This window comes from Artibeus jamaicensis, unplaced genomic scaffold (assembly GCF_021234435.1).
Source record: "Artibeus jamaicensis isolate MK-2021 breed Jamaican fruit bat unplaced genomic scaffold, CSHL_Jam_final contig_471, whole genome shotgun sequence".
Lineage (NCBI taxonomy): Eukaryota > Metazoa > Chordata > Mammalia > Chiroptera > Phyllostomidae > Artibeus > Artibeus jamaicensis.
The window spans coordinates 3,123,608-3,142,905 of NW_026521850.1; the positions used below are offsets into that span (position 1 = coordinate 3,123,608).

Below are 19,298 nucleotides of genomic sequence, written 5' to 3' on the forward strand. Positions count from 1 at the left end.
GCGGACTTCGAGAAGAGGACGGACAGAAGAGCCGAGAAGCCGCACCGGTGAGACAGAGTCCTTAGCTCTATGAGGAGGGGTGTGGTGCCTGGGATGGACAGCCCCGGTTCAGGGCTGGAAAGGGCAGAGGGGGCACCTGGGAGGAGGAGGAAGAGGAGGCTCAGTAAGTGAACAAAGATAGAGAGAAGGAAACGACCAAGGACCAACCCAAGTGTTTGCCAACCGACTTGCCCGGTGCCTTGCTGGAGTTCTTGGCCCAGTTCTTGGTCATTTTACACTTTTCTTTTTCATTGTGTTCTTTTATTACCATTCATTCCCCCCCCCATACCCTCCTACACATTCCACTCCCCTGCCCCCATTTTACACTTTCCAATAAGCATGTTTTTAGCTGTTTATTTTCCCTTATGGACTTAATTATGCAACAAAGAGGCCAGGACGCTGCGGCAGAGTGGAGGTCTTAAAAAAAGTGTGCCGTCCTCCCAGGGGCCCGCCGGTGCCTTCCCCTTTCCTCCCCCACCGTCATGCACCTCCTAAACTCTAAGTGTCCCCATGAGATGTGCAGCCAGGGGAGCGGTGGGCAGTGGCGGCTCCTCCCCGGCGAACCCCCCCGAACCTGTCTCCAGGGCCCCCTTTTCTCTGACCTTGCAGGGAGCTCACAGCAGCCCTCTCTCGGCTCATGGCTCACTTCTCTCCTGTAACGTTTCTAGAAAGCCCAAGCAGCCCCGCCCAGGCTCTCTCCTGTGGCTTCTTCTATCCTAAGCCCTTGTTCACTGTTCCTGACTGCAATCAGTGTACTCTCAACGTAAAAATAAAAAGAAGAAGAAAGAGTCTCATCATCAGACCAGGGCCTGGATTCTGAACACAATGCTTTCAGTTCCGCAAGTGCCGACCACACTGGGTCAGCCAGATACGGTTTGAGCTGAAGGCGCAGCAGTGGACGGCGCAGCTTTGGCCCACGCACAGCCTGACACTTTCTGGATGCCGTTTCCAGTTCATTTCCTGAAATCCACACCACCGTCTGGTTCCTTGACCGCATCTGACTCTCTTCGGCCGCCCTCAGCTCTTCACTCTCTCCCTTTGTGGTACTTCTCCGTTTGAGACCCCGAGTCTGTAGGAGCCCTCCATCGCCTCCTCCCTGCACCCGAAGACCTGAATGTTCCCCCACCGGAGTCACACAGCTCACCTGGGTGGTGTCACTTGCGTGACTGTGAGCCCCCAGTGGACACACCAAACACCAAAGGAGTCCCCTTTAGTCTCCCTCGGGCTTTTGTTTCCTACGTCAGCAGCTTGAAACAGCCGACCTCTCCACACCCGTCTGCCCTTCCACGAGTCACTGAGGGGTGAAGCCCGTGTACATCAGGTACCCTGTTTCCTCCCCCAGCTGGACAGACCGACTTCCGGGGACGCCCACTCCTCCTGCTACACGCTGACTCCCTGCCCCTGAGCCCTGTGTCTCTGCCCTGAGGTCACAGCAGAGGTTTTGATCCCCTTAATTGTCGTCTCTCCTGCACTGGACCATTATCACCATGTAACACTCTCGTATTGGCCACCCTTAAACGTGTATAGTCATACAGAATTAGTTTCTGCCCCACTCCCCCCAACTTCTAAATGTCCTTCTTCCTCAGGGCCGCTTGGGGGTCTTCACGCGCTCCCAGTGTTTGGAAATAACAGTATCTGCCAACCGCTCCCTAGTGTGTGGTTATGGGTCGGATTCTCCTTGAACTCCAGGCTAAAGAATTCACCTGCTGCTTGCCGTCTCCACTGAGGTGTCGTCCATGTCGAGTTTCACATGTAACAACATTTTAGTCGCCCACACGACTGAAAACCTGTTACCCGCCCCCAGGCCTTCTCATCTCTGCCAGTGGTGGCGCTCTCACTTAGTGAGTCAGGAAGCTTTGCTGTCCTCTCCCCTGGTCCCGCCATGTCCAGTCCACTGGCAACCCCCCACCCATTCTGCCTGCACGCACCCACCCGGACTCGGCCTCCCCTGTCACCTCCCAGGACCTCGGGCGACGCTGGTCTCATGCGCCGACCCTTCTCCGATCCGTGCTCCCCGCAGCTGTGGGATCAGTTGCTCACACTCCCAACCTGCTGAAACTCTGGAAAGGGTTTCCCACCGCATCTTGCGGTGACACTCTATATCACAGTGTCTGCAAAGATCACAACCTTGCGTCACTTATCTTCCCAAGCCCGTCTAAGGCCCCTGTTTCCCTCACACTACACAAAATTCTTCTTTCACTTTTATTTTGTATTGGTTTCGGGTGGACAGCATAGTGGTTAGACCCTCACGTACTTTACTCAGCGCTCCCCTGATGCCCCAGTACCCACCTGGCACTGCACACAGTCATCACGTGTCACCGACTGTACTTCCTGTGCTTTACTTACTTCCCCGTGACTATTTTGTAGCCGCCAAGCTGTACTTCTCAATCCCTTCATGCTTTTCACCCGGTCCCACCAACCTCCACCCCCAGCAACCACCGGCTCCTGCTCCGTGTCTGCGTCTGTTTCAGTACCTCCCCCAAAAAATTGAAGAAAGAAACCATCAGTACAGTCTGCCATGTTAATAAAGAATAAAAATGATTTGCATTTGCCCTGGCTGGTGTAGCTCAGTGGATTGAGCGCGGACCTGCGAACCAAACAACCTTGGTTGGATTCCCAGTCAGGGCACATGCCTGGGTTGCAGGCCAGTTCCCAGCGGGGGACGCACGAGAGGCAACCACGCATTGATATTTCTCTCCCTCTCTCCTTCCCTTCTCCTCTAAAGATAAATAAAATCTTAAAAAAAATGATTTGCACTTGATGAATTCCAAATCCATCCAGTAAAAATAGAGGGCAACTTTCTCCACCGCAAAGGTATCTACAAAAACCTCAGCAAACATTATTTCAAAAAGTGAGACACTGACATTTTTCCCTTTGAGATTGGAGAGAGGGTGCCTACTCTCAACACTTCTGACACCTGACCTGTCAGCCCAGTCAAGCAGGAAAAGGAAGCGAAACCTCTGCGGGCCAGAAAGGAAGCTCTCAAACTGCCCTTCCCCCTCAGATGATTTGATTGTGAATGTAGGAAATAAAAAAAAAAAACCTCACAGAAATGGTGTTAGAGTAAATATGCCAGTTAGGTTGCTAGAGGCAAGATCAATACATAAAAATCAATTCCATGTCTATATCAGTGGCAAACAGAAAGTTTGAAATTGTAAGTAAATCTGTGTTCAATTTCTATACCAATATAACAAATTACCACAAATTTAGTGGCTTAAAAACCACACAAAATTATTGTCTGGCAGTCCTGTAGGTCAGGAGTCCTGGAAAGTCCTTTAAAAAAAAAAACCAATGGCCAAAGGACTTGTGCAGACAATTCCTGAAGAAGATATACTAATTCCCAATAAGCAGGCAACAGGGTGTTCTACAGCGTTAGATATCAAGGATAACAAATGAGCTACAGTTTAACCCACTGGGATGACTGAAATTTGAAAGATTCACAATGGGAGTTGACAAGGTTGTGGAGCAGATAGAGAGGTTGTATGTTGCTTATAGAAACATAAGATGGCAAAAACCACCTTGGAACATGGACTGTAAATCCTCCTGATGTTAAATCTACCTCTACTCTAATCCAGAAATTCCACCCCTGGATTTCTATCCAAGGTCATAACAGCTTTCTTCATAATGGCAGAAAACTTGAAACCACCCAAAATCTACCCGATGAGCAAGAAAAACAGATTGCGCTACACCCATTCTCATGACATCCTCCGCGATGAAAACGCGTTGCTAATACGGGCAACGTCTATGAACTTCACACTCTTCACGTCAAACAGAAGAGGACAGAGTGCATAGGGTGTAATTCCATTGATTTAAAAAAGTTGTCAACAGTTGTCAACAGTTCCGTCAGGTGAGCAGAGAAGGGGTTCACTACCAGTGGTCTAAGGGCAGGTTCTGGGACGAAGAGAAGGTTTCTTGATTGAAGATGGTTGCACAAAAGTATAAAGTTGTTAAAATGCCTCAAACTATACACTTAAAATCTGTATATTTTATTGTATGTAACTGAGATAAATATATAATGTTGACAAAAATCAATGGAATATGAAGCAAAAGTGAGGGTGAATGATGACGTAATCAAGAGAAAGTACCACAAAAATTCAATAATTCATTAGAAGAGATCCATTTCAAAGAGAAATAATGAGTAACAGGCTTTGGGGGTATTGATAATCCAAATAATGATGAGGAGGGCTCGAGCTGGAAAAAGTACTAACATTTTGACATAAAATACTGACATATAAAACTCACAAGTGGGTGTACAAATGAGAATGGCTGCTAATAAGGTGTCATCAGTTCTGAGTGTTTAGGCTTGAAGTTTTATGTGCTCTAAGATTTTACAGCTCATATGTAAAAATTTACATGACATGAGCAAACAAAATCACTAATTTGAAAGAAACATTTATAAACCCTTAATAAAATATAAACCCTTAATATAAACCCTTCATAAAACCCTTATGAAGCCAAAATATGTAACTTTTATAGAATTGTGTTTGCAGTTTATATATTGGGTTTTTTAAGATTTTTTATATTTGTAGATTTTCCCCCTTTAAATTAGTAATTTGTGCCATTCATTCCAGAGGAATATTCATGTTATTCTCAACTTGGTAACCATAAATCTTGTTGCAGCATTTTAAAGAACACCCGCAAGTTGTTTAAGCTTTGGGCTCTATAGCTCCTGATGGCACCTTGGATCAGTCTTAGGACATAATGTTGAGTGTAAAAAGCGATTTGCAGAAAAATGCATTCGGTATAATTTGATAAGATTAAAAAGCATGCAAAACTTAATATATTGCTTACAGATTAAAAATAACTATGGTAAAATTATAAGGAGCACAGAGGACTCAGAGGCAAGATCAAAGTATGGCTGTAGTGAGACCTCAGCATTTTTTTGCCTTCATGGGCATGTTCCTCCTTAAACATATCACAAAACATATTTTATGACTATATTGCTATAAACACCAATATGTTGTTGAATATTAAATAATTTTCAACCTAAAATTTTACTTTTTTCTGATTTTGGCCTCCCTAGCCCAAACTACAGTGTCTAGTGAACTTCCTCCGTTCAGTGTTCAGGGTAAGATTGTTTCTTACCCTGTGGTGAGGAGCATAGTATTTTAGAATATTCTTTCACATCTACTTTATATATTCTAAAATTTATTTTTATTGTATCTTTTCATTCCCATCCATTCCCCTTACACCCCTTCTCCCCATGTCCACTTCAATAGCATATGTAATAAATTTTGCAAGGATATACATTAAAAATAGTTATCCCAGAGAAATAGACATTCAGGTGACTTGCCACCTTATCTTTTTTTTCAGTTTATTTTCGATAGCCATCCTGGTCTGTATTTTCAAAAGTATTACACAAAAATATTATTTAAAAAGGGATGCATGTACAACTGGTAATGAGGCACAGTTTGAAACAGTTTCCTAACTTTATTCTTTGAACACTTCAACTGAATATGGCCAAACTATTCCACGGTAGAAAACTCGAGAATCCAGGAGAATAACGGTCTCAGTCACGTGCTCCGACTTCAACGGCCAGGTTGGCTAATTACCATAACGGCCGCGGCGGGGCCCCACCAGCCACGCCCCCTCGCTGGAACCTTCCATCCCCAGCGCCTTCCACGTTCTTGGCGCGCTGCCCCTCATTCTCCCGCGAAGGCTCTGCGCGGTAAGACACTCGCCGACCAGCCTGCTGGGTCGGGTCCGTCTCAGCCTCCTCTTTTCTTTACAGCAGTGATCGGTGCTCGCAACTGTTTGGTTCTTCTGCCTTTTCTGTTAGAGTGAAAGATAGTGGTAGCAGCTCATCCTCCAAGTACGTGTTAAAAAAGTGCGTAGGCTTTCCAGTGGTGGTTTTACTGTAACAGTCTGCATTGTTTTTCTCGATCATACTTAATGCATCCTTTTCCTGGGTTATAAAGTACATGTGTTCTCCCGAGTGTCAATACTTAATGTAGCCCTTTTCTGTAATACAAGTTCATCTGTCCCTCCATTCCATGTTCACTACATATGTGTTAGGTCTTTAAGGGAACTCTAAAAAGGACAAAAATTCCTTCGCAATCTGCAACACACCCTCCTGAGACTGCTGAGGCCCTGAACACATTGAAGGACAGAGCAGGGAGGCAAAAAAAGTAGGTGCCTAAGTCACCCTAGTAAAGGAGGTCAGGCACCTCCTCTACCGGGGCGGGGACAGGGGGCGGCGAGGGAAGTGCCTGACCCGGCCGCGTTCGCGCCCGGGCGAACGCCCCAAGCTCGGGAGGGCCCAAGCTCCGCCCCCACCGCGCGGGCCCACCTGATTGGTGGGCCCTGTATCCCGGAAGTGACGGTAGTGCCAGGTGCTTGGCCCCCTCAAGGAGCCCTGGCGCCCCTCTTCCCACGGCCCGCCCCTCGGCGCACCAAAACAAACTGGAAGTTGGGGCGGGGCCTCCGGGCGGCCGACGGCGCGCGGGGGCAGGATCTTTGCTCGCGGCGGCTGTGGGTTGGGCGGTGGAGTGGGGACTTGCGCTTCCGCCCTCGGTGGAGTAGGGAGCAGAGGCATGGAGCCGGGCTAGCAGTCGCCGCGAGGCCTGGCTGGGTGAGGAGAGCGGCGGGCTCCAGGTTGCACACGTGAGAGCGTGCGCGGCTGGTGCGCGCGGGGCAGCTGGGAGTAACTGCCGCGGCTCCAGACCTCAGGGCGGGCCGGGGGGGAAGGTGGGGGAGGGGCGGCGGGCGCTCGGACGCTCTCTTGAGGGTCACGGCGCTGCAGGAGGGCACCCCAGTAGCATTTGGGGGGTCGTCTTCTGGTGCCTCCTGCGTACCAGGATCCCAGGCGCTGGGACCTCACTTCTCCCTTCGCGTTGTCCACAGTGCGGTATCGTGTGAGCTGTTTTTGTTTTGGGCGTCGTGTGGTGTCTTTTGGGGGGTCGTTGGGCAGGTCTCGCTTCAGAAAGTGTTGGTCCTCTCGACGCCCCATCTTTCTCCTGCTCTGGTTGTCTTTCTCCTACTCCGGGTCTCTCCCTTGGGAGAGAGTGCTTCCCCTAAATGGCCACCTGAGCCCTCCCTGCTCCACCTGAAGGTGGTGAATCACTAACAGCCGGTCAGAGGGGCTTTGCCTCCCACCCCCCCACCTTGGCAGCCCAGAGGGGACCAGGCACGAGTGTGGGCGGGAAAAGAACCCTGTGGTTAGGTTAGGAGGGAGAGTTTCACGTGGACAGTGACAGGGATGAGTTAGTGCGGATCCTGAGGCTGATCACACCTGCGTGTCCCCTCCCACTGGGGGCATTTCTGACCATGCGGGGCCTGACCCAGCGGGACAAGAGCCGCCCCCGCAGGTTGGCATCCAGTTGCACCATCAGTAGGCAAGTTGTCTGAGTTCTATGAGCGTGTGCTTTTTCATCAAATGGTAACATCTGGCTCTACCTAGAGCACTGATGTGAAAATCAGAGGAGAGTATAATAAACACTGCTTTATTTGTTTGTTTCCTTTTTCTCTTTTTTCAGAAATACTCTTTTGGGGCCAGAGTTTGGGTACATAGGAAGGCAAATTCTCACCCTCTCACAGGCACGCCCAGGAATCGCGACTGAGAGGATCACATCTCTGTAAGTTGTGGGCCTTGGTAATTATTTTTTAAGCAAACATTTAAGACATTTTTCTGTCATGCAGTATATGCCAAGCAGCAGTAAAAGAAATTATGCAGAATAGATCCTTGCACTACAGATTCATGATTTCTGAGAATAATAGCTCTTCCCAACATGGAAGAACAGTGATAGAGACATGCAGAGTCCTAGAATAAAGCAGAAGGTCATGAAAGACCGCGGGGAAGGGGAGGGTGGGTCAGACAAGCCCTAGTCGCAGGGGGCCACGCAGGTGTGATCAGCCCCAGAGTGGGTTGGCTGTATGCTTTTGATCAGAATCACTGGTGGAGTTCTTTTTAAAAATTTAGTCTGAATTTTATCAGTAGTGTCTCATCTTTTTTTTTTTAAGTTTTTGTGGTGAGTTTGGTGTGCCTTCCGGGGTGCGAACCAGCAGAGGTGTGAAGGGTAGGTGCTTAAGGCAGATGGATGATCTTCCATAAAGGCAGAGAATCCCCAACACTGGGAAGCATTTCAGGGAGAGCAAGTGTGTGGAGGTGATGCTGAAGTCAGATCAAGGAGGGCCTGGTGTGGTGAGCTCAAAAATGTGAATTTTACCCCAAGGCTGTGGAGGAGTCGTTTGTGCTTTCAAAATCCAGCTTTTTCTTTGCCCTTTGGCAGCATTTTTGAAGAAGAATTGGTGGTGGATCAGAACAAGAGGCAGAAGAATTCTGTTCAGGCTTTTTCTATAATCCAGACCAACAGTGCAAACGTGCAGCATTAAACCGAGGCAGAGGCAGTCTCACCGAAAGTGAAGTACAGTGTAATCAAGGATATAGACTCTGCGGGGAAAGAGAGGGCAGGGTGATTCACAGGACACTGGTTTGAAAACCAGAGGGGCAGCAATGTCACAAGTACAGAAAAGAGCACACGTTTGGGGAAGACTTTGTGTTTCCCTGGTTCCTTTTGCTTGGAGGTGCCTGTGAGGCGGACAGAGACTCCCTGCGCAGCTAGACCTTGGTGCGTCTGTCTCTGTGGACTTCCAGGCTGGGTCATCGCTTACCGAGTAGCTGAAATGGAGCTAAGATTGCATTAAGGTTCTACATACCCTCACAGTTTTTGGGAAGCTTCAAAATAGGCAGCAGTTGAAGCAGTGGTTTGGATGAGGTCACCCAGGAAGGGTGTTAGATGAAGAGGTTAGAGTCCTGAGGACCGCCTTCAGGCTGTTGAGTTTGCAGAGGCCAAAAGGAAGAGGTGATAGTGAAGAAGAGTTGAGTGGAGCCGCGCGGCCGCAGGACAGGGTTTAAGGAATGTGTGGTCAGCATTTTCTTTCTCCTCCTTTCTCTTTTTTTTCTCCTTTTTCTTCTTTTTGCACATTTTAAATTCAATCTGTCTGCTGGATTTGGTAATACAGAGATTAGGAAGGACTTCTGTGAAAGCATTCAGTGAACGTAAGGGTAGAAACCAGAGTGCAGTGGAGCCGAGCAAATGAATCTGGACTTTTTTCCTCAAGTTTAGCTGGGAAGGATAGAAAAAAAAGTTTATTATTATTTGAAGTTTCTGGCCAGCTAATACTGAAAAATGATGTCTCCAGGGTAAGGCTCTGGAAAGTTCCAGCTCTGCCTCTGGTGGAGCATCCTGTGATACTGACACATCCGCTCCCTTGGATGAAGTTAATAAAATGGACTCTTTTTGATCCTTGGGGAATGGTTCCTAGTTCTGTTCTGCAGCTTGAGGATTCCCTGGACACCCTGTCTGTGGCTCAGTAATGGTTCAAACAGTTCTGATGAAATTAAACAATTTCAGAATTTCATAAATTAAATTAACAAAACCAACCTCCAAAAGAACCAGTTGGGCAAAAACTTAACAGGATTTGTGGTCACCTACCAGTAGTTTTCCCTTAAAAGGAAAATTACAATATACCCTGTTCAGAATTCGCTGGGCTTAGTTAGCAGGCCAGTGACGATTTTAGTTTTGGGGACATAACCATACACGTGGTCATTTGCAAGCACTCACAGAAACATGCTTCTGTCATTGGTGTGCCCTGTGGCACTGTCCACTGGGCCTTGTAGGTTCCATGGTGTTTGCCTGTTGTTTTTGGGAGTGACTTCCATTGGGTTTGAGAAAATTTAGTTCTGCTTTTAGTGTGGGAGTAGCCTAGCTCTCTGAGTGAAGTAAGAAGCAGGTTCCATCATTTCCTTTTTTCCTTTTTCCTTATTTATTTTATCTTTACCTGAGTACATTTTTACATTGCTTTTAGAGAGCGAGGAATGGAGAGGGAGAAACACTGTTTGCTTGCATTTTGCACATGCCCGGACGGGATTGCACGGTCCCTGACCAGGAATCGACCTTGCAGCCTTTCAGTTACGGGATGATGCTCCATCCAACTGAGCCACACTGGCCAGGGCAGGGGTTTTCTTAATGGAAGGCTTCATTTGCTAGCCACTCTGTTAATAGGTTGTATATGTTTAAAGTTATTATTCTACTTTGGTCCTGTCATTTTTTTCAAAGTTTCAGTTGACTACAGTCATTTATCTGCCAAGTCATGCTCAAAATAATTGATGTTTGAGAAATCTCGAAGAAGTTTCACTTTCTTTTCTTAGATGTGAGTTCACTCTCCACGTTGAATTAGATCACTGGAAAAAACCAGCTTCTGTAGACCTGACTTCCTGGTGTTGTGATCCTGGCCTTTTAGGAAAATGACATTCTTCTTTGAATGCAGTAATTTTACATTCTGCAAAAACTAACACTATTCATTGTGTTACTTGGTAGTCGTTGTTTGCAGGCATTAATAAACTGTGATTTGAGCAGCGTTAGTGTCAGGAAGGGCTGGGGCACTGCCGCCGGAACGCAGTTTCTGTTTTTCAGGCGAGGGCTGCGTGCACGTGTCCTCGTGTCACCTTTCTGCTTTGCTTTTCAGGAAGCTCCTGATTTAGGACTTAGTGAAGTGAAGTTTCTTCTACATAAGTTCAGATTCCTCACTCTTTTTTAATCTCCTTTTTACTTGTCTTGTTCTATATGTAGTACTTTATTGTTGAAAGCTGTGTTGAATTATTTTTAGGAGCATGAAGAAAGTACATAGTTAATTAATAAACTTTAACAATTGGTTCACAAGACAAATACATGTATTTGATTATATTCATGCATTTACATATAAGTCTTTAATCCTGGGTGTAAGAAGAAAGGATCTTTTTTTTTATTTTTTTTTAAATTTTATTTATTTATCTTTAGAGGGTAAGGGAAGGAGAGAGCAAGAGAAACATCAATGTATGGTTGCCTTTCATGCGTCCCCTGCTGGGAATTGGCCTGCAGGGAACTGGCCTGCAACCCAGGAATGTGCCCTGACTGGGAATCGAACTGCGATTGACTGGTTCGCAGGCCCGCGCTCAATCCACTGAGCTACACCAGCCAGGGCTAAGAAAGGATTTTTTAAAAAATGAATTTATTTTAGAGAACTGGCATTATGGCACAAAAGCCTCAGCAGACGTCCTCAGCGGAGATTCTGTCTGCGTTCTGAGTGTTAGGGCGACGCGTGCTCAGAGCCCTCATGCTGCCAAGTGAAGGTTCCCAAAGACCCAGTTCATGTTTCTTCACCGTTTTCTTTCCCTTCTCTCTCCCTGAAAGGAAACATGTTAGACATTTCTGTCCTATGGATTTCCCCTGAATTTTAATGCTAGTGATAACGTGTTACAGATCTCTGTGTGCGTGTCTGTGCTTGACACGGAGGGTGGGGCCGTCACCCCAGTGGGAGAGTGTAGGCTAGGGCCCTCTAGCTTCTGAGGTGAACTTGGTTAAGTTTACAGTTGGGTTTCTTACTTTTTTTTCTATCAGGCTGATATTTTACATTCACTGGATACTTAAGGTCAAGTTTCTCAAGATGTGGTTTGTTGGATAATTGCCAAGCCCAATTCCCAATCAGTTATTAGCTCCATATAAAAGAATACTGCTGTGCTTCCCTTTGGGAGTGCATTTCTTCTCTTTTCAGACTGGTTGACAGCTGTTTAGGTAGCACTTTGGGTTTGTGTGGTGTTTTTTCGTGTGTAGACGGTGTCGTGGGTTTTGGAGAGGCGCAGCACGGAGGTGGAGTGGCATCATGATCACATGTTGGGTTACAAACGTGACCTCCACAGATGGTGTTAACCTCGATCACCTGGGTAAGATGGTGTTTGCCAGGTGTGTCCACTGTAAAATTACTGTTTTTCCTTTCCATACTCCCTTCTTTGGCGGTAATCCACCAAGTCCCGCCCACATTCAGGAGGGGGTGGGATTAAGGGCTGCCTCCTGGAGTGGTGAGGCGAGTATCAGTGTGTATTTGGAATCCTTCTAAAAGGAAGATCTGCCCCTTCTCCCACATTTGTTCCTTCAGCCAGTCGTGTGTTTATGCTGCTATGGATTCATGTGTATTTATAATGTGGGCCATAACTCAGTCACTCCGTTGGTTGTGTTCCAGATGTTTGAGCTTCGGCCATCGCGAGCTCGTTTAGGTTGGCTCCTGTGTCCCTGTGCCAGGCCCTGTCCTCTTGCACTTTGAGCCCTTCCTGGCCAGGCTCTGGGTGCTCCAGTTCACCGGTGTTTTCCCTGCCCCAGTCCCCGTCTCCTGTTTTCCTCCCTCTCTCCTTTATTTATTTATCTTAATGAGTACATTTGCTTTCCTTAGCCACAGTACCTGGTTACTGACAGTGTCCATCCTGTTTGCTTTTATGTGCATTGAGTTAGGGATAAAAATATAGATCCTAGCTTATTTTTAGACCTGTCGTTCGAGTTGGGGATCTCTCTGGATTTGGCCTCTGTCCTATTTGATAATCTGCCGTTTGGTGCCATCTGCAGTTCTGATAAACCTGCCTTGTAGATCTTCACTCACGTCTTTGACGTATTTGGTTTTGGTACAGTCTTGCTACTTTGCTCTCCTTGAGACTGCTAATATTTGGAAAAGTATCTAATCTTACTTAACCTTTTCACTTGAGTTTGGGTGGTAGAGGCTCTGATCGTATAAAAACAAAAAGTTGGAGACAGCCAAAAACCGGGTGTCAAGATTAGTAGCGGCAGGTCAGCATCGTCGCTGTTGCAGTGCGTGGTGAGCAGGGAGTGTAACCCCGTGGCAAATCCACGTGTGAGTGCACCGTTTAAACAAGCGGCAGTCTTCTCTCTGGATGAGTCTTTGGTACTGGTATGGATTAGTTTGTATGCATTTTTATGTTTCCATGGATCTGTGGAACATGGTTTTTGGGAAGGTAAAACATTTCCTGAGCTTTTGACTCAGCGTAAGTACATCAGTGGAACACTGCAGAATCTGTGCTTTGGAAACAGTTCTCTGTCTCAGTATATTTTCCATCACTATTACATAGTTTTGACCTTTTTCTATAGAACAACTGTATGTTGCTTTATGTTTATTACTAACAAAATGCTTTCATTTTATTATATTTTTCATGTGTCAAAGAAAAGGCTTTTTTGAGTGTTCACAAATTTGAGTTTAGTCAGTAACTGTCAAGCTGGCTAGAAGACTGTTCTGGAAGTGGTGGAGGCACATCCTAAGGTGAGGACGAGGGTCGTTAGTAGGAAGCACACCTTTCTTTGCACAGAGTAGGCCCGAAGCGTTTGGTCTTTTTGTCGACGCTCTGCGCTCTGCTCTGGACGCAGGTTCAGGATGAGCACGTGCTGCTGGTGCACGCCGGGCGGCGCCTGCACCACCGACTTCCTGCAGCGCTACGCGGCCCAGGGCGGCGAGTTCCAAGCAGCGGGCGAGTTCCAGACCGCAGACGAAGACCTCTGCTACTGCTTAGAGTGTGTGATTGAGTACCACAGGGCACGGGACGAGCTGCCTGTCTTGCACGAGGTAAGTCACATCAGGTGGGGGATGTGGTCGCAGCTTGATGACCAGCAGGAGGACAAGTTGGAGCTCTTTTGGGAGCATTCAGGGGACTGATCCTTTAAACTTTGAAGTGCCTAATTCATTGCCTGCTGTATAGTAGGTGCTGAGTCACTGGCCAAGTGAATTGAATTGAAACCCAAAGTGGAATCTTATGGCCTCCCATAAAACAGTTCTATGGAATGAAGTGATGTAGAGGGGGGTTGGTTCACATTTTATGTCAGTGTTTGACAGTGTTATAAATCCATGTGTCAGAGTGGCATGGGCTGTTTTTTTTTTCATTGATTTTTTTTCTCTTCATTTTTTAAAAACCTCCAGGGGCAAGCATATTTCCCAGTCATAGTGACCAAAGTTAAACATAGAATTTTAAATTTGTAGCTTTGAATGTTGGGCTGCTGCATTTATGTGATGAGAAACACCACAGACCGTAGGGCTGTGTGGAAAGGGGGGGGATGAGCAGTTTGGAATCCGTTGGGGAGAGTTTGCGTTCACAGTTTTCCAGTTATGAAGTTAACCGGCGTCTTTATGCTGAAGACATTGTAGGTGCCAGTGGCTGGGAAGTGGAAAGGAAAGCAGAGGAGGCCTAGTTCTTGGCTTTGACTGAGAAGCTTCGACTTCTCGTTTCCTGTTCAGTAGACTCGGTAGGGATGCCGAGCTGCTGACGGCACAGCCGTGCGTGCACAGCGCCGACCCTCTCGTGCCCGTGTGCTCGTGTGTGTTGTGCATGTGGCCGCGGCTGGTGGTTCTTCAGTTGCATGGGATACGTGAGGTCTAGCACTTCTTTAAGTTTCTGGACTTTTAAAAAAGATTTTCTTTCTTTATTTAGAGAGAGGGAAGGAAGTGAGAAAGGAAGAGACATTGATGTGTGAGAGATACATGGATTGGTTGCCTCTCACACGCCCCCAGTTGGGAACCCGGCCCACAAACCCAGGCATGTGCCCTGACTGGGAATCGAACTGGTGACCTTTTGGTTCACAGGCTGGAACTCAATCCACTGAGCCATACCAGCCAGGGCAAATGTCTGAATTTTTATGCTTCGGTTAGGGCTTTTGGAAAGTGCATCATATTCAGTATATTTTGTTGATAACAAGTTACAAAGCACACTGCCCATCTTTTGTTTCCTGTAGGTTTTATGGGAATTAGAAACCCTGCGTCTCATAAGTCACTTTGAGAAGTCTATGCGGGGAGAGATCGAAGACGACGACGAATTGTACATAGTGGACAACAACGGGGAGGCCCAGCTGTTCGACTGCACGGGCCAGGACTTCGAGAATAAGCTGCGAGTCCCAATCCTCGAAATTCTGAGATACCCTTACCTGCTTCTCCACGAGCGTGTCAGTGAGTGTCTTGGGTGTCCCCCAGTGAGACCAGTTTTCTTGGTTAAGACATGTGAGGTTTTGGGTCTGTCTGTATGAAAAGCTTTTCGTTAAACATATAAGGAGGATGCTTGCTAATATTTTTTCCAGCATTTTCCTTTCCAAGTTCCCAAACATGAAGGTAAATTATGTAGTGAACACCACATAGATTCCACAGTTGCTGACATCTTGCTTTCTTTGCTTTGTTATACATTTTACCCATCTCTCCATTCAGTTTTTATTCTTGTGTTCTCACCCTTGGCACTCTGGACATTTTAGACTGGGCGATTGCTTGTTTTGGGGACCGCCCTGCCCACCCAGGGCGTGGGCCAGCATCCCTGGCCTCTGTTCCCCTCCTCCCCAAGTTTCGATAACCAAAAATGTCTCAGGCATTGCAGCATGCCTTTGGGTGTTGGGGGCAGGGCTGGGAAGAGGCAGAGTCATTCCCACTGAGACCACTGGGCTGCAGTCGTTTCCGTCACTCACGGTGGCCTGGCAAGTTACAGCTGCTGCGGTTTTGGTCGTTTGTGGTTGCATTTCTTAGTATGACGTGCTCAGAGGTGAAGACGATTTCCTGATCTATCAAGTCTAACCAGATAACACCTTTCAGGCGTTTTTATATCTGGTCTGTGTTCACGTTTTTCCAGTGGACACAAAATGTGCTTTTGGGCTGGTTTGCGTGAATTAGAGCCCAGTCTGGGACCACGCCTTCCGAAACAGTGTTCGCACACACACCTTTGCGCTGCAGGGGCTGTCGTCTGCTTTCTTTCCCTTCGCTGACTTGTGGAGACCACACATTTACCCTGTAGAATAAGGTGCTTTCTGGATTTTTCTAGGCGCTTTCTTGTGGTATTACTTCACTTGTCCTCTGTGTTTTTTGGTGAACTGGAAGTTGATCTAAAGAATTGATTACATCTAAATACATTAAAAATAGATTTTAAAATTCTAACAGGTCATTTTTCAAATATTTATTAAAGAATACTACATCCACTTGGTGTCTTCTGACAAACTGAACACACATTCGTGGCTGCCACCCAGATAAAGAAACAGTGTCCATACCCCAGGTGCTGCTTGTGTTTTTCTATTTTATTTTTATTTTATTATTTTAATTAAGTCATTGATGGATTTTTTAATTATTTGAGAGAGAAACACTGATTTGCTCTACTCATCCTCACATTCACTGGTTGCTCCTTGTATGTGTCCTTAGCAGGGGTTGAACCTGCATCCTTGGCAGATTCAGGGTGAGCATCAGGATGATGCTCTAACCAGCTGAGCTACCTGGCCAGGGCTCCCCTCGTGCTTTTCACATCATTATTCCTCCTCCTCAGAGCCAGCCACCATCACTAACAATATTCTTTGAAGCTTCACAGGCTCAAGTTGATTCATCTGATAGGGCGAGTGTGTGGGTCTGTAGAGGATACTTTTTTTTAAAGATTTTATTTTATTTATTTTTAGTCAGAGAGGAGGGGAGGGAGAAAGAGAGGGAGAGAAATGTCAGTGTGTGGTTGCCTCTCATGTGCCCCCAACTGGGGATCTGGTCTGCAACCCAGGCATGTGCCCTGACTGGGAATTGAACCAGCAACCCTTTGGTTCGCAGGCTGGTGCTCAGTCCACTGAGCCACACCAGCCAGGGCTGGAGGACACTTTGGAAAGATTAATGAAGATGTTTCCCTGAAGCAGCAGGAGTTAGAGCAGTGCTCGTGTAGTGGAACGGTTCAGTCTGTAGAAGTAAGCTGGGTTATTTGGGAATTCAGTGTTCCGTGGTAGTAGCATTTCAAACCAGTGGGGAAAAGGCATTCTTTAGTAATGAGAGTTGGACAAAATAGGCACTGGGGGGCTGGAGGTTGGGGAAGGGAGCAGGCTTTTTGTTTTTTTCTGATTCTCACTGAGGGTATTTGCATTGACTGCAGAGAGAGGGAGAAGGGGAGATGGGGCGGGGGCACACGGATGTGAGTGAGACACGTCAGTCGGCTGCCTCCTGTACTCACCCCAACTGGGGTGGAGCCTTCCACTGAGGCATGCGCTCTGGCTGGGGATCAAACCCACAGCCTTCTGGTCTGTGGGGTGATGCTCCAACAAACTGAGTCTCCTGGTTGGGGCAGAAGATGACTGAGTGTATCACACTAGTACCAAATAAAGTTAGTGTAAATCAAAATGTAAAATGCAAATGGAATTGGATCTGTTGAGATATTTTAAGATGATATCTGTGGAGAAAATTGTGTCAGGAATGAAAAATGAATAGGTGTGTACACTAGTAGTCAGACTAAGGCACAGGAACTGCGGTGGCAGGTATGTAGCGCTCCTCCGTCCACAAGGAGCAAGTTTCCGCCTGACTCCAAAACACCTGCAGGAGCCAGACCTAGGGGATCACTAAGCCGGTAAAGTGTACATCCTGTGTTCACTGCCTTCTTTTCCTCTCTAGATGAGTTATGTGTGGAAGCGCTTTGTCGGATGGAGCAAGCGAACTGCTCCTTCCAGGTGTTTGAGAAACAGCCTGGGATCTACTTGTTTTTGGTCCATCCTAATGAAATGGTGAGTGTGTGTGTCCGGGGGTGGAAGGGCGTGTCATTTTTACACACATGCAGACAACTGTAATTGAGGTTTTGATGTGTATTTTGTTTAAAATGTCTGTCATAATACTCTGACAGCTGCTACTCTGGCTTAAAAGACAAGGGGGTGGCTTGGACTCTTTCGGTGCACGGCCCGAACCAGTGAAGGGGGATGCTCTGTCTTGCTCTCCCCATCTGCCTGGCCCAGGCCAGACACATGTGAACACCAGCCGCAGTGTTTGAAACCATCATTTTGCTGGTAGACGAGGTTTTCTGAAGTGCAGGAGTGGGGTAGAGGGCAGGGCAGGGTGTTCGGTTCCTAGGAGCTGGAAACGAGGAGGAGCGGGAGGCGAGGCAGTGCCGAGGCCCGGACAGAAGCAGGGAGCGGCGCCGGAGTGCTGAACCCTGACCTTGACCTGGTTGCATAAGGTTTTTTTTTTTGAGGTTTGTTTTCATTTTTTCTTCCCTTTTCAAAATGTTATGGAAAATTACGAACATAAAAAAATAGAATGGTGTGGTGAACCCCATGTGTTCATCACTGGGCCCCGCCAGCTGTCAGTACAGAGTCAGTATTACGCCCCCTTTGGGTTGCTCAGAGCGAATGTGCGGCATGCAAGCGTCTCATCCGTAACCAACTTAAGAACATCTTCCTAAAAGATGAGGACGCTTAACTCATTTTTGCAGTCTCAACATGGCTTTGTCCTTATGTCCTCAGTCGTAGGAGTTCTGTTCAGCTCCTTCAGGTGGTTCCCAGGAGCGGTGGCTCTGTAACCGAGGAGCGATGCGGGGTGGTCTTGGGGGGTGGCGAGCGCAGCACTCACCTGCTCTGCCGACTGGACTGCAAGTGGATAAGGACTTGAGGGGGAAACAATACCATCACTCCACCTGAAGGAATTTTTCAGTATCATTTCTACCCAGTGTTTAGGTGAATGGAAGTGATCTCATAAGGGCTTACCAGGGTTAGTTTATTCAAATCAGGATCAAAGAAGGCTCACACATTACATGAATGAGTATCTTGTGTCTTCTAATGCCTACAGGCGATCCTGTTTTCTTAGCTGTTTTTTTCTTAGATGTAGACAGTTGTTTGCTGAATGAAGTAATGCATGTGTTCGGCTTCCAGGTTCGGCGTTGGGCGATCCTGACAGCAAAAGGCTTGGGAAAAGTGGAGCGAGATGACTATTATGACTTACAGGAGGTTCTGACATGCCTCTTCAGAGTCATCGAGTTGGGGCTTTTAGAAAATCCAGACATCTATACTTCGTCTGTCCTCGAGAAGGGTAAACTGGTTATCCTGCCCTCGCACATGTATGACACTACCAGCTACAAAAACTACTGGCTAGGTGAGTGTTGTCATACCGCACAGGTACATGAGTGTTTTCATACCGTCCTCTTGAGCACCGTGCAAAGGAAGTGATCTCTTTGGGTAATATCACCAAAATTGCTAAATACAGGATTTCTGTCTCCAGTCTATTCTCATTAAATTGATATGGGCATTAGACATCTTGATTTTAAACACTTATCCTGGAAACCATCTGTTTAAGAAGTACCTTTTCAAGTATAGCAAATAGATCTTTAATTTGAAGCATTATTAGATGTAAAGAAATATTAATGGAGTGGTTGACTATAATACGGTTTGATCACTTTTTGAAAGAGGTTTGTGTCTCCAAATAGTTCCACCCTACTTCGTTGATTCTAGGTTTTTTAATCACATGTCATATTCGGCAGTGGTTGGTAATTGAAATACGGTGATCTGAAAATTGAAGCCTTCTTAGATTTCAGGAAATATGGATTGTGTGGGAGTCATCTTAGAAATTGTTTTCCAGCCAAGTTGGTACCATGTTCCCTTTTTTATCCTCAAATCAGTCAGAAGTGCTGTGACTTAGCAGTTGTGTATGAAAATATCAAAGCTCAGTGCGTGGGGAACTGGATTTCCCTCACTTCA

At 46.7% G+C, this 19,298-nt stretch overlaps 1 protein-coding gene across 4 annotated transcripts in view; it reads left to right on the plus strand.

Annotated features, from left to right (window-relative positions):
* The first annotated feature begins 6,429 nt into the window (after positions 1 to 6,429).
* The window catches only part of SETX (senataxin), a 59,730-nt gene continuing 46,861 nt past the window's right edge, over positions 6,430 to 19,298 (plus strand). Inside the window, exons 1-7 of one of the 4 annotated variants that reach the window (XM_053667683.1) lie at positions 6,430 to 6,610; positions 7,515 to 7,613; positions 13,024 to 13,119; positions 13,224 to 13,419; positions 14,580 to 14,790; positions 17,230 to 17,339; positions 18,477 to 18,696. In XM_053667683.1, coding sequence (XP_053523658.1) covers positions 13,231 to 13,419; positions 14,580 to 14,790; positions 17,230 to 17,339; positions 18,477 to 18,696 — 730 coding nt within the window. In that variant the 5' untranslated portion in view covers positions 6,430 to 6,610; positions 7,515 to 7,613; positions 13,024 to 13,119; positions 13,224 to 13,230. Of the gene's footprint in view, positions 6,611 to 6,795; positions 7,374 to 7,514; positions 7,614 to 13,023; positions 13,120 to 13,223; positions 13,420 to 14,579; positions 14,791 to 17,229; positions 17,340 to 18,476; positions 18,697 to 19,298 lie in introns of those variants that run through there. The other 3 variants (XM_053667684.1, XM_037158592.2, XM_037158588.2) reach the window with 3 other exon arrangements.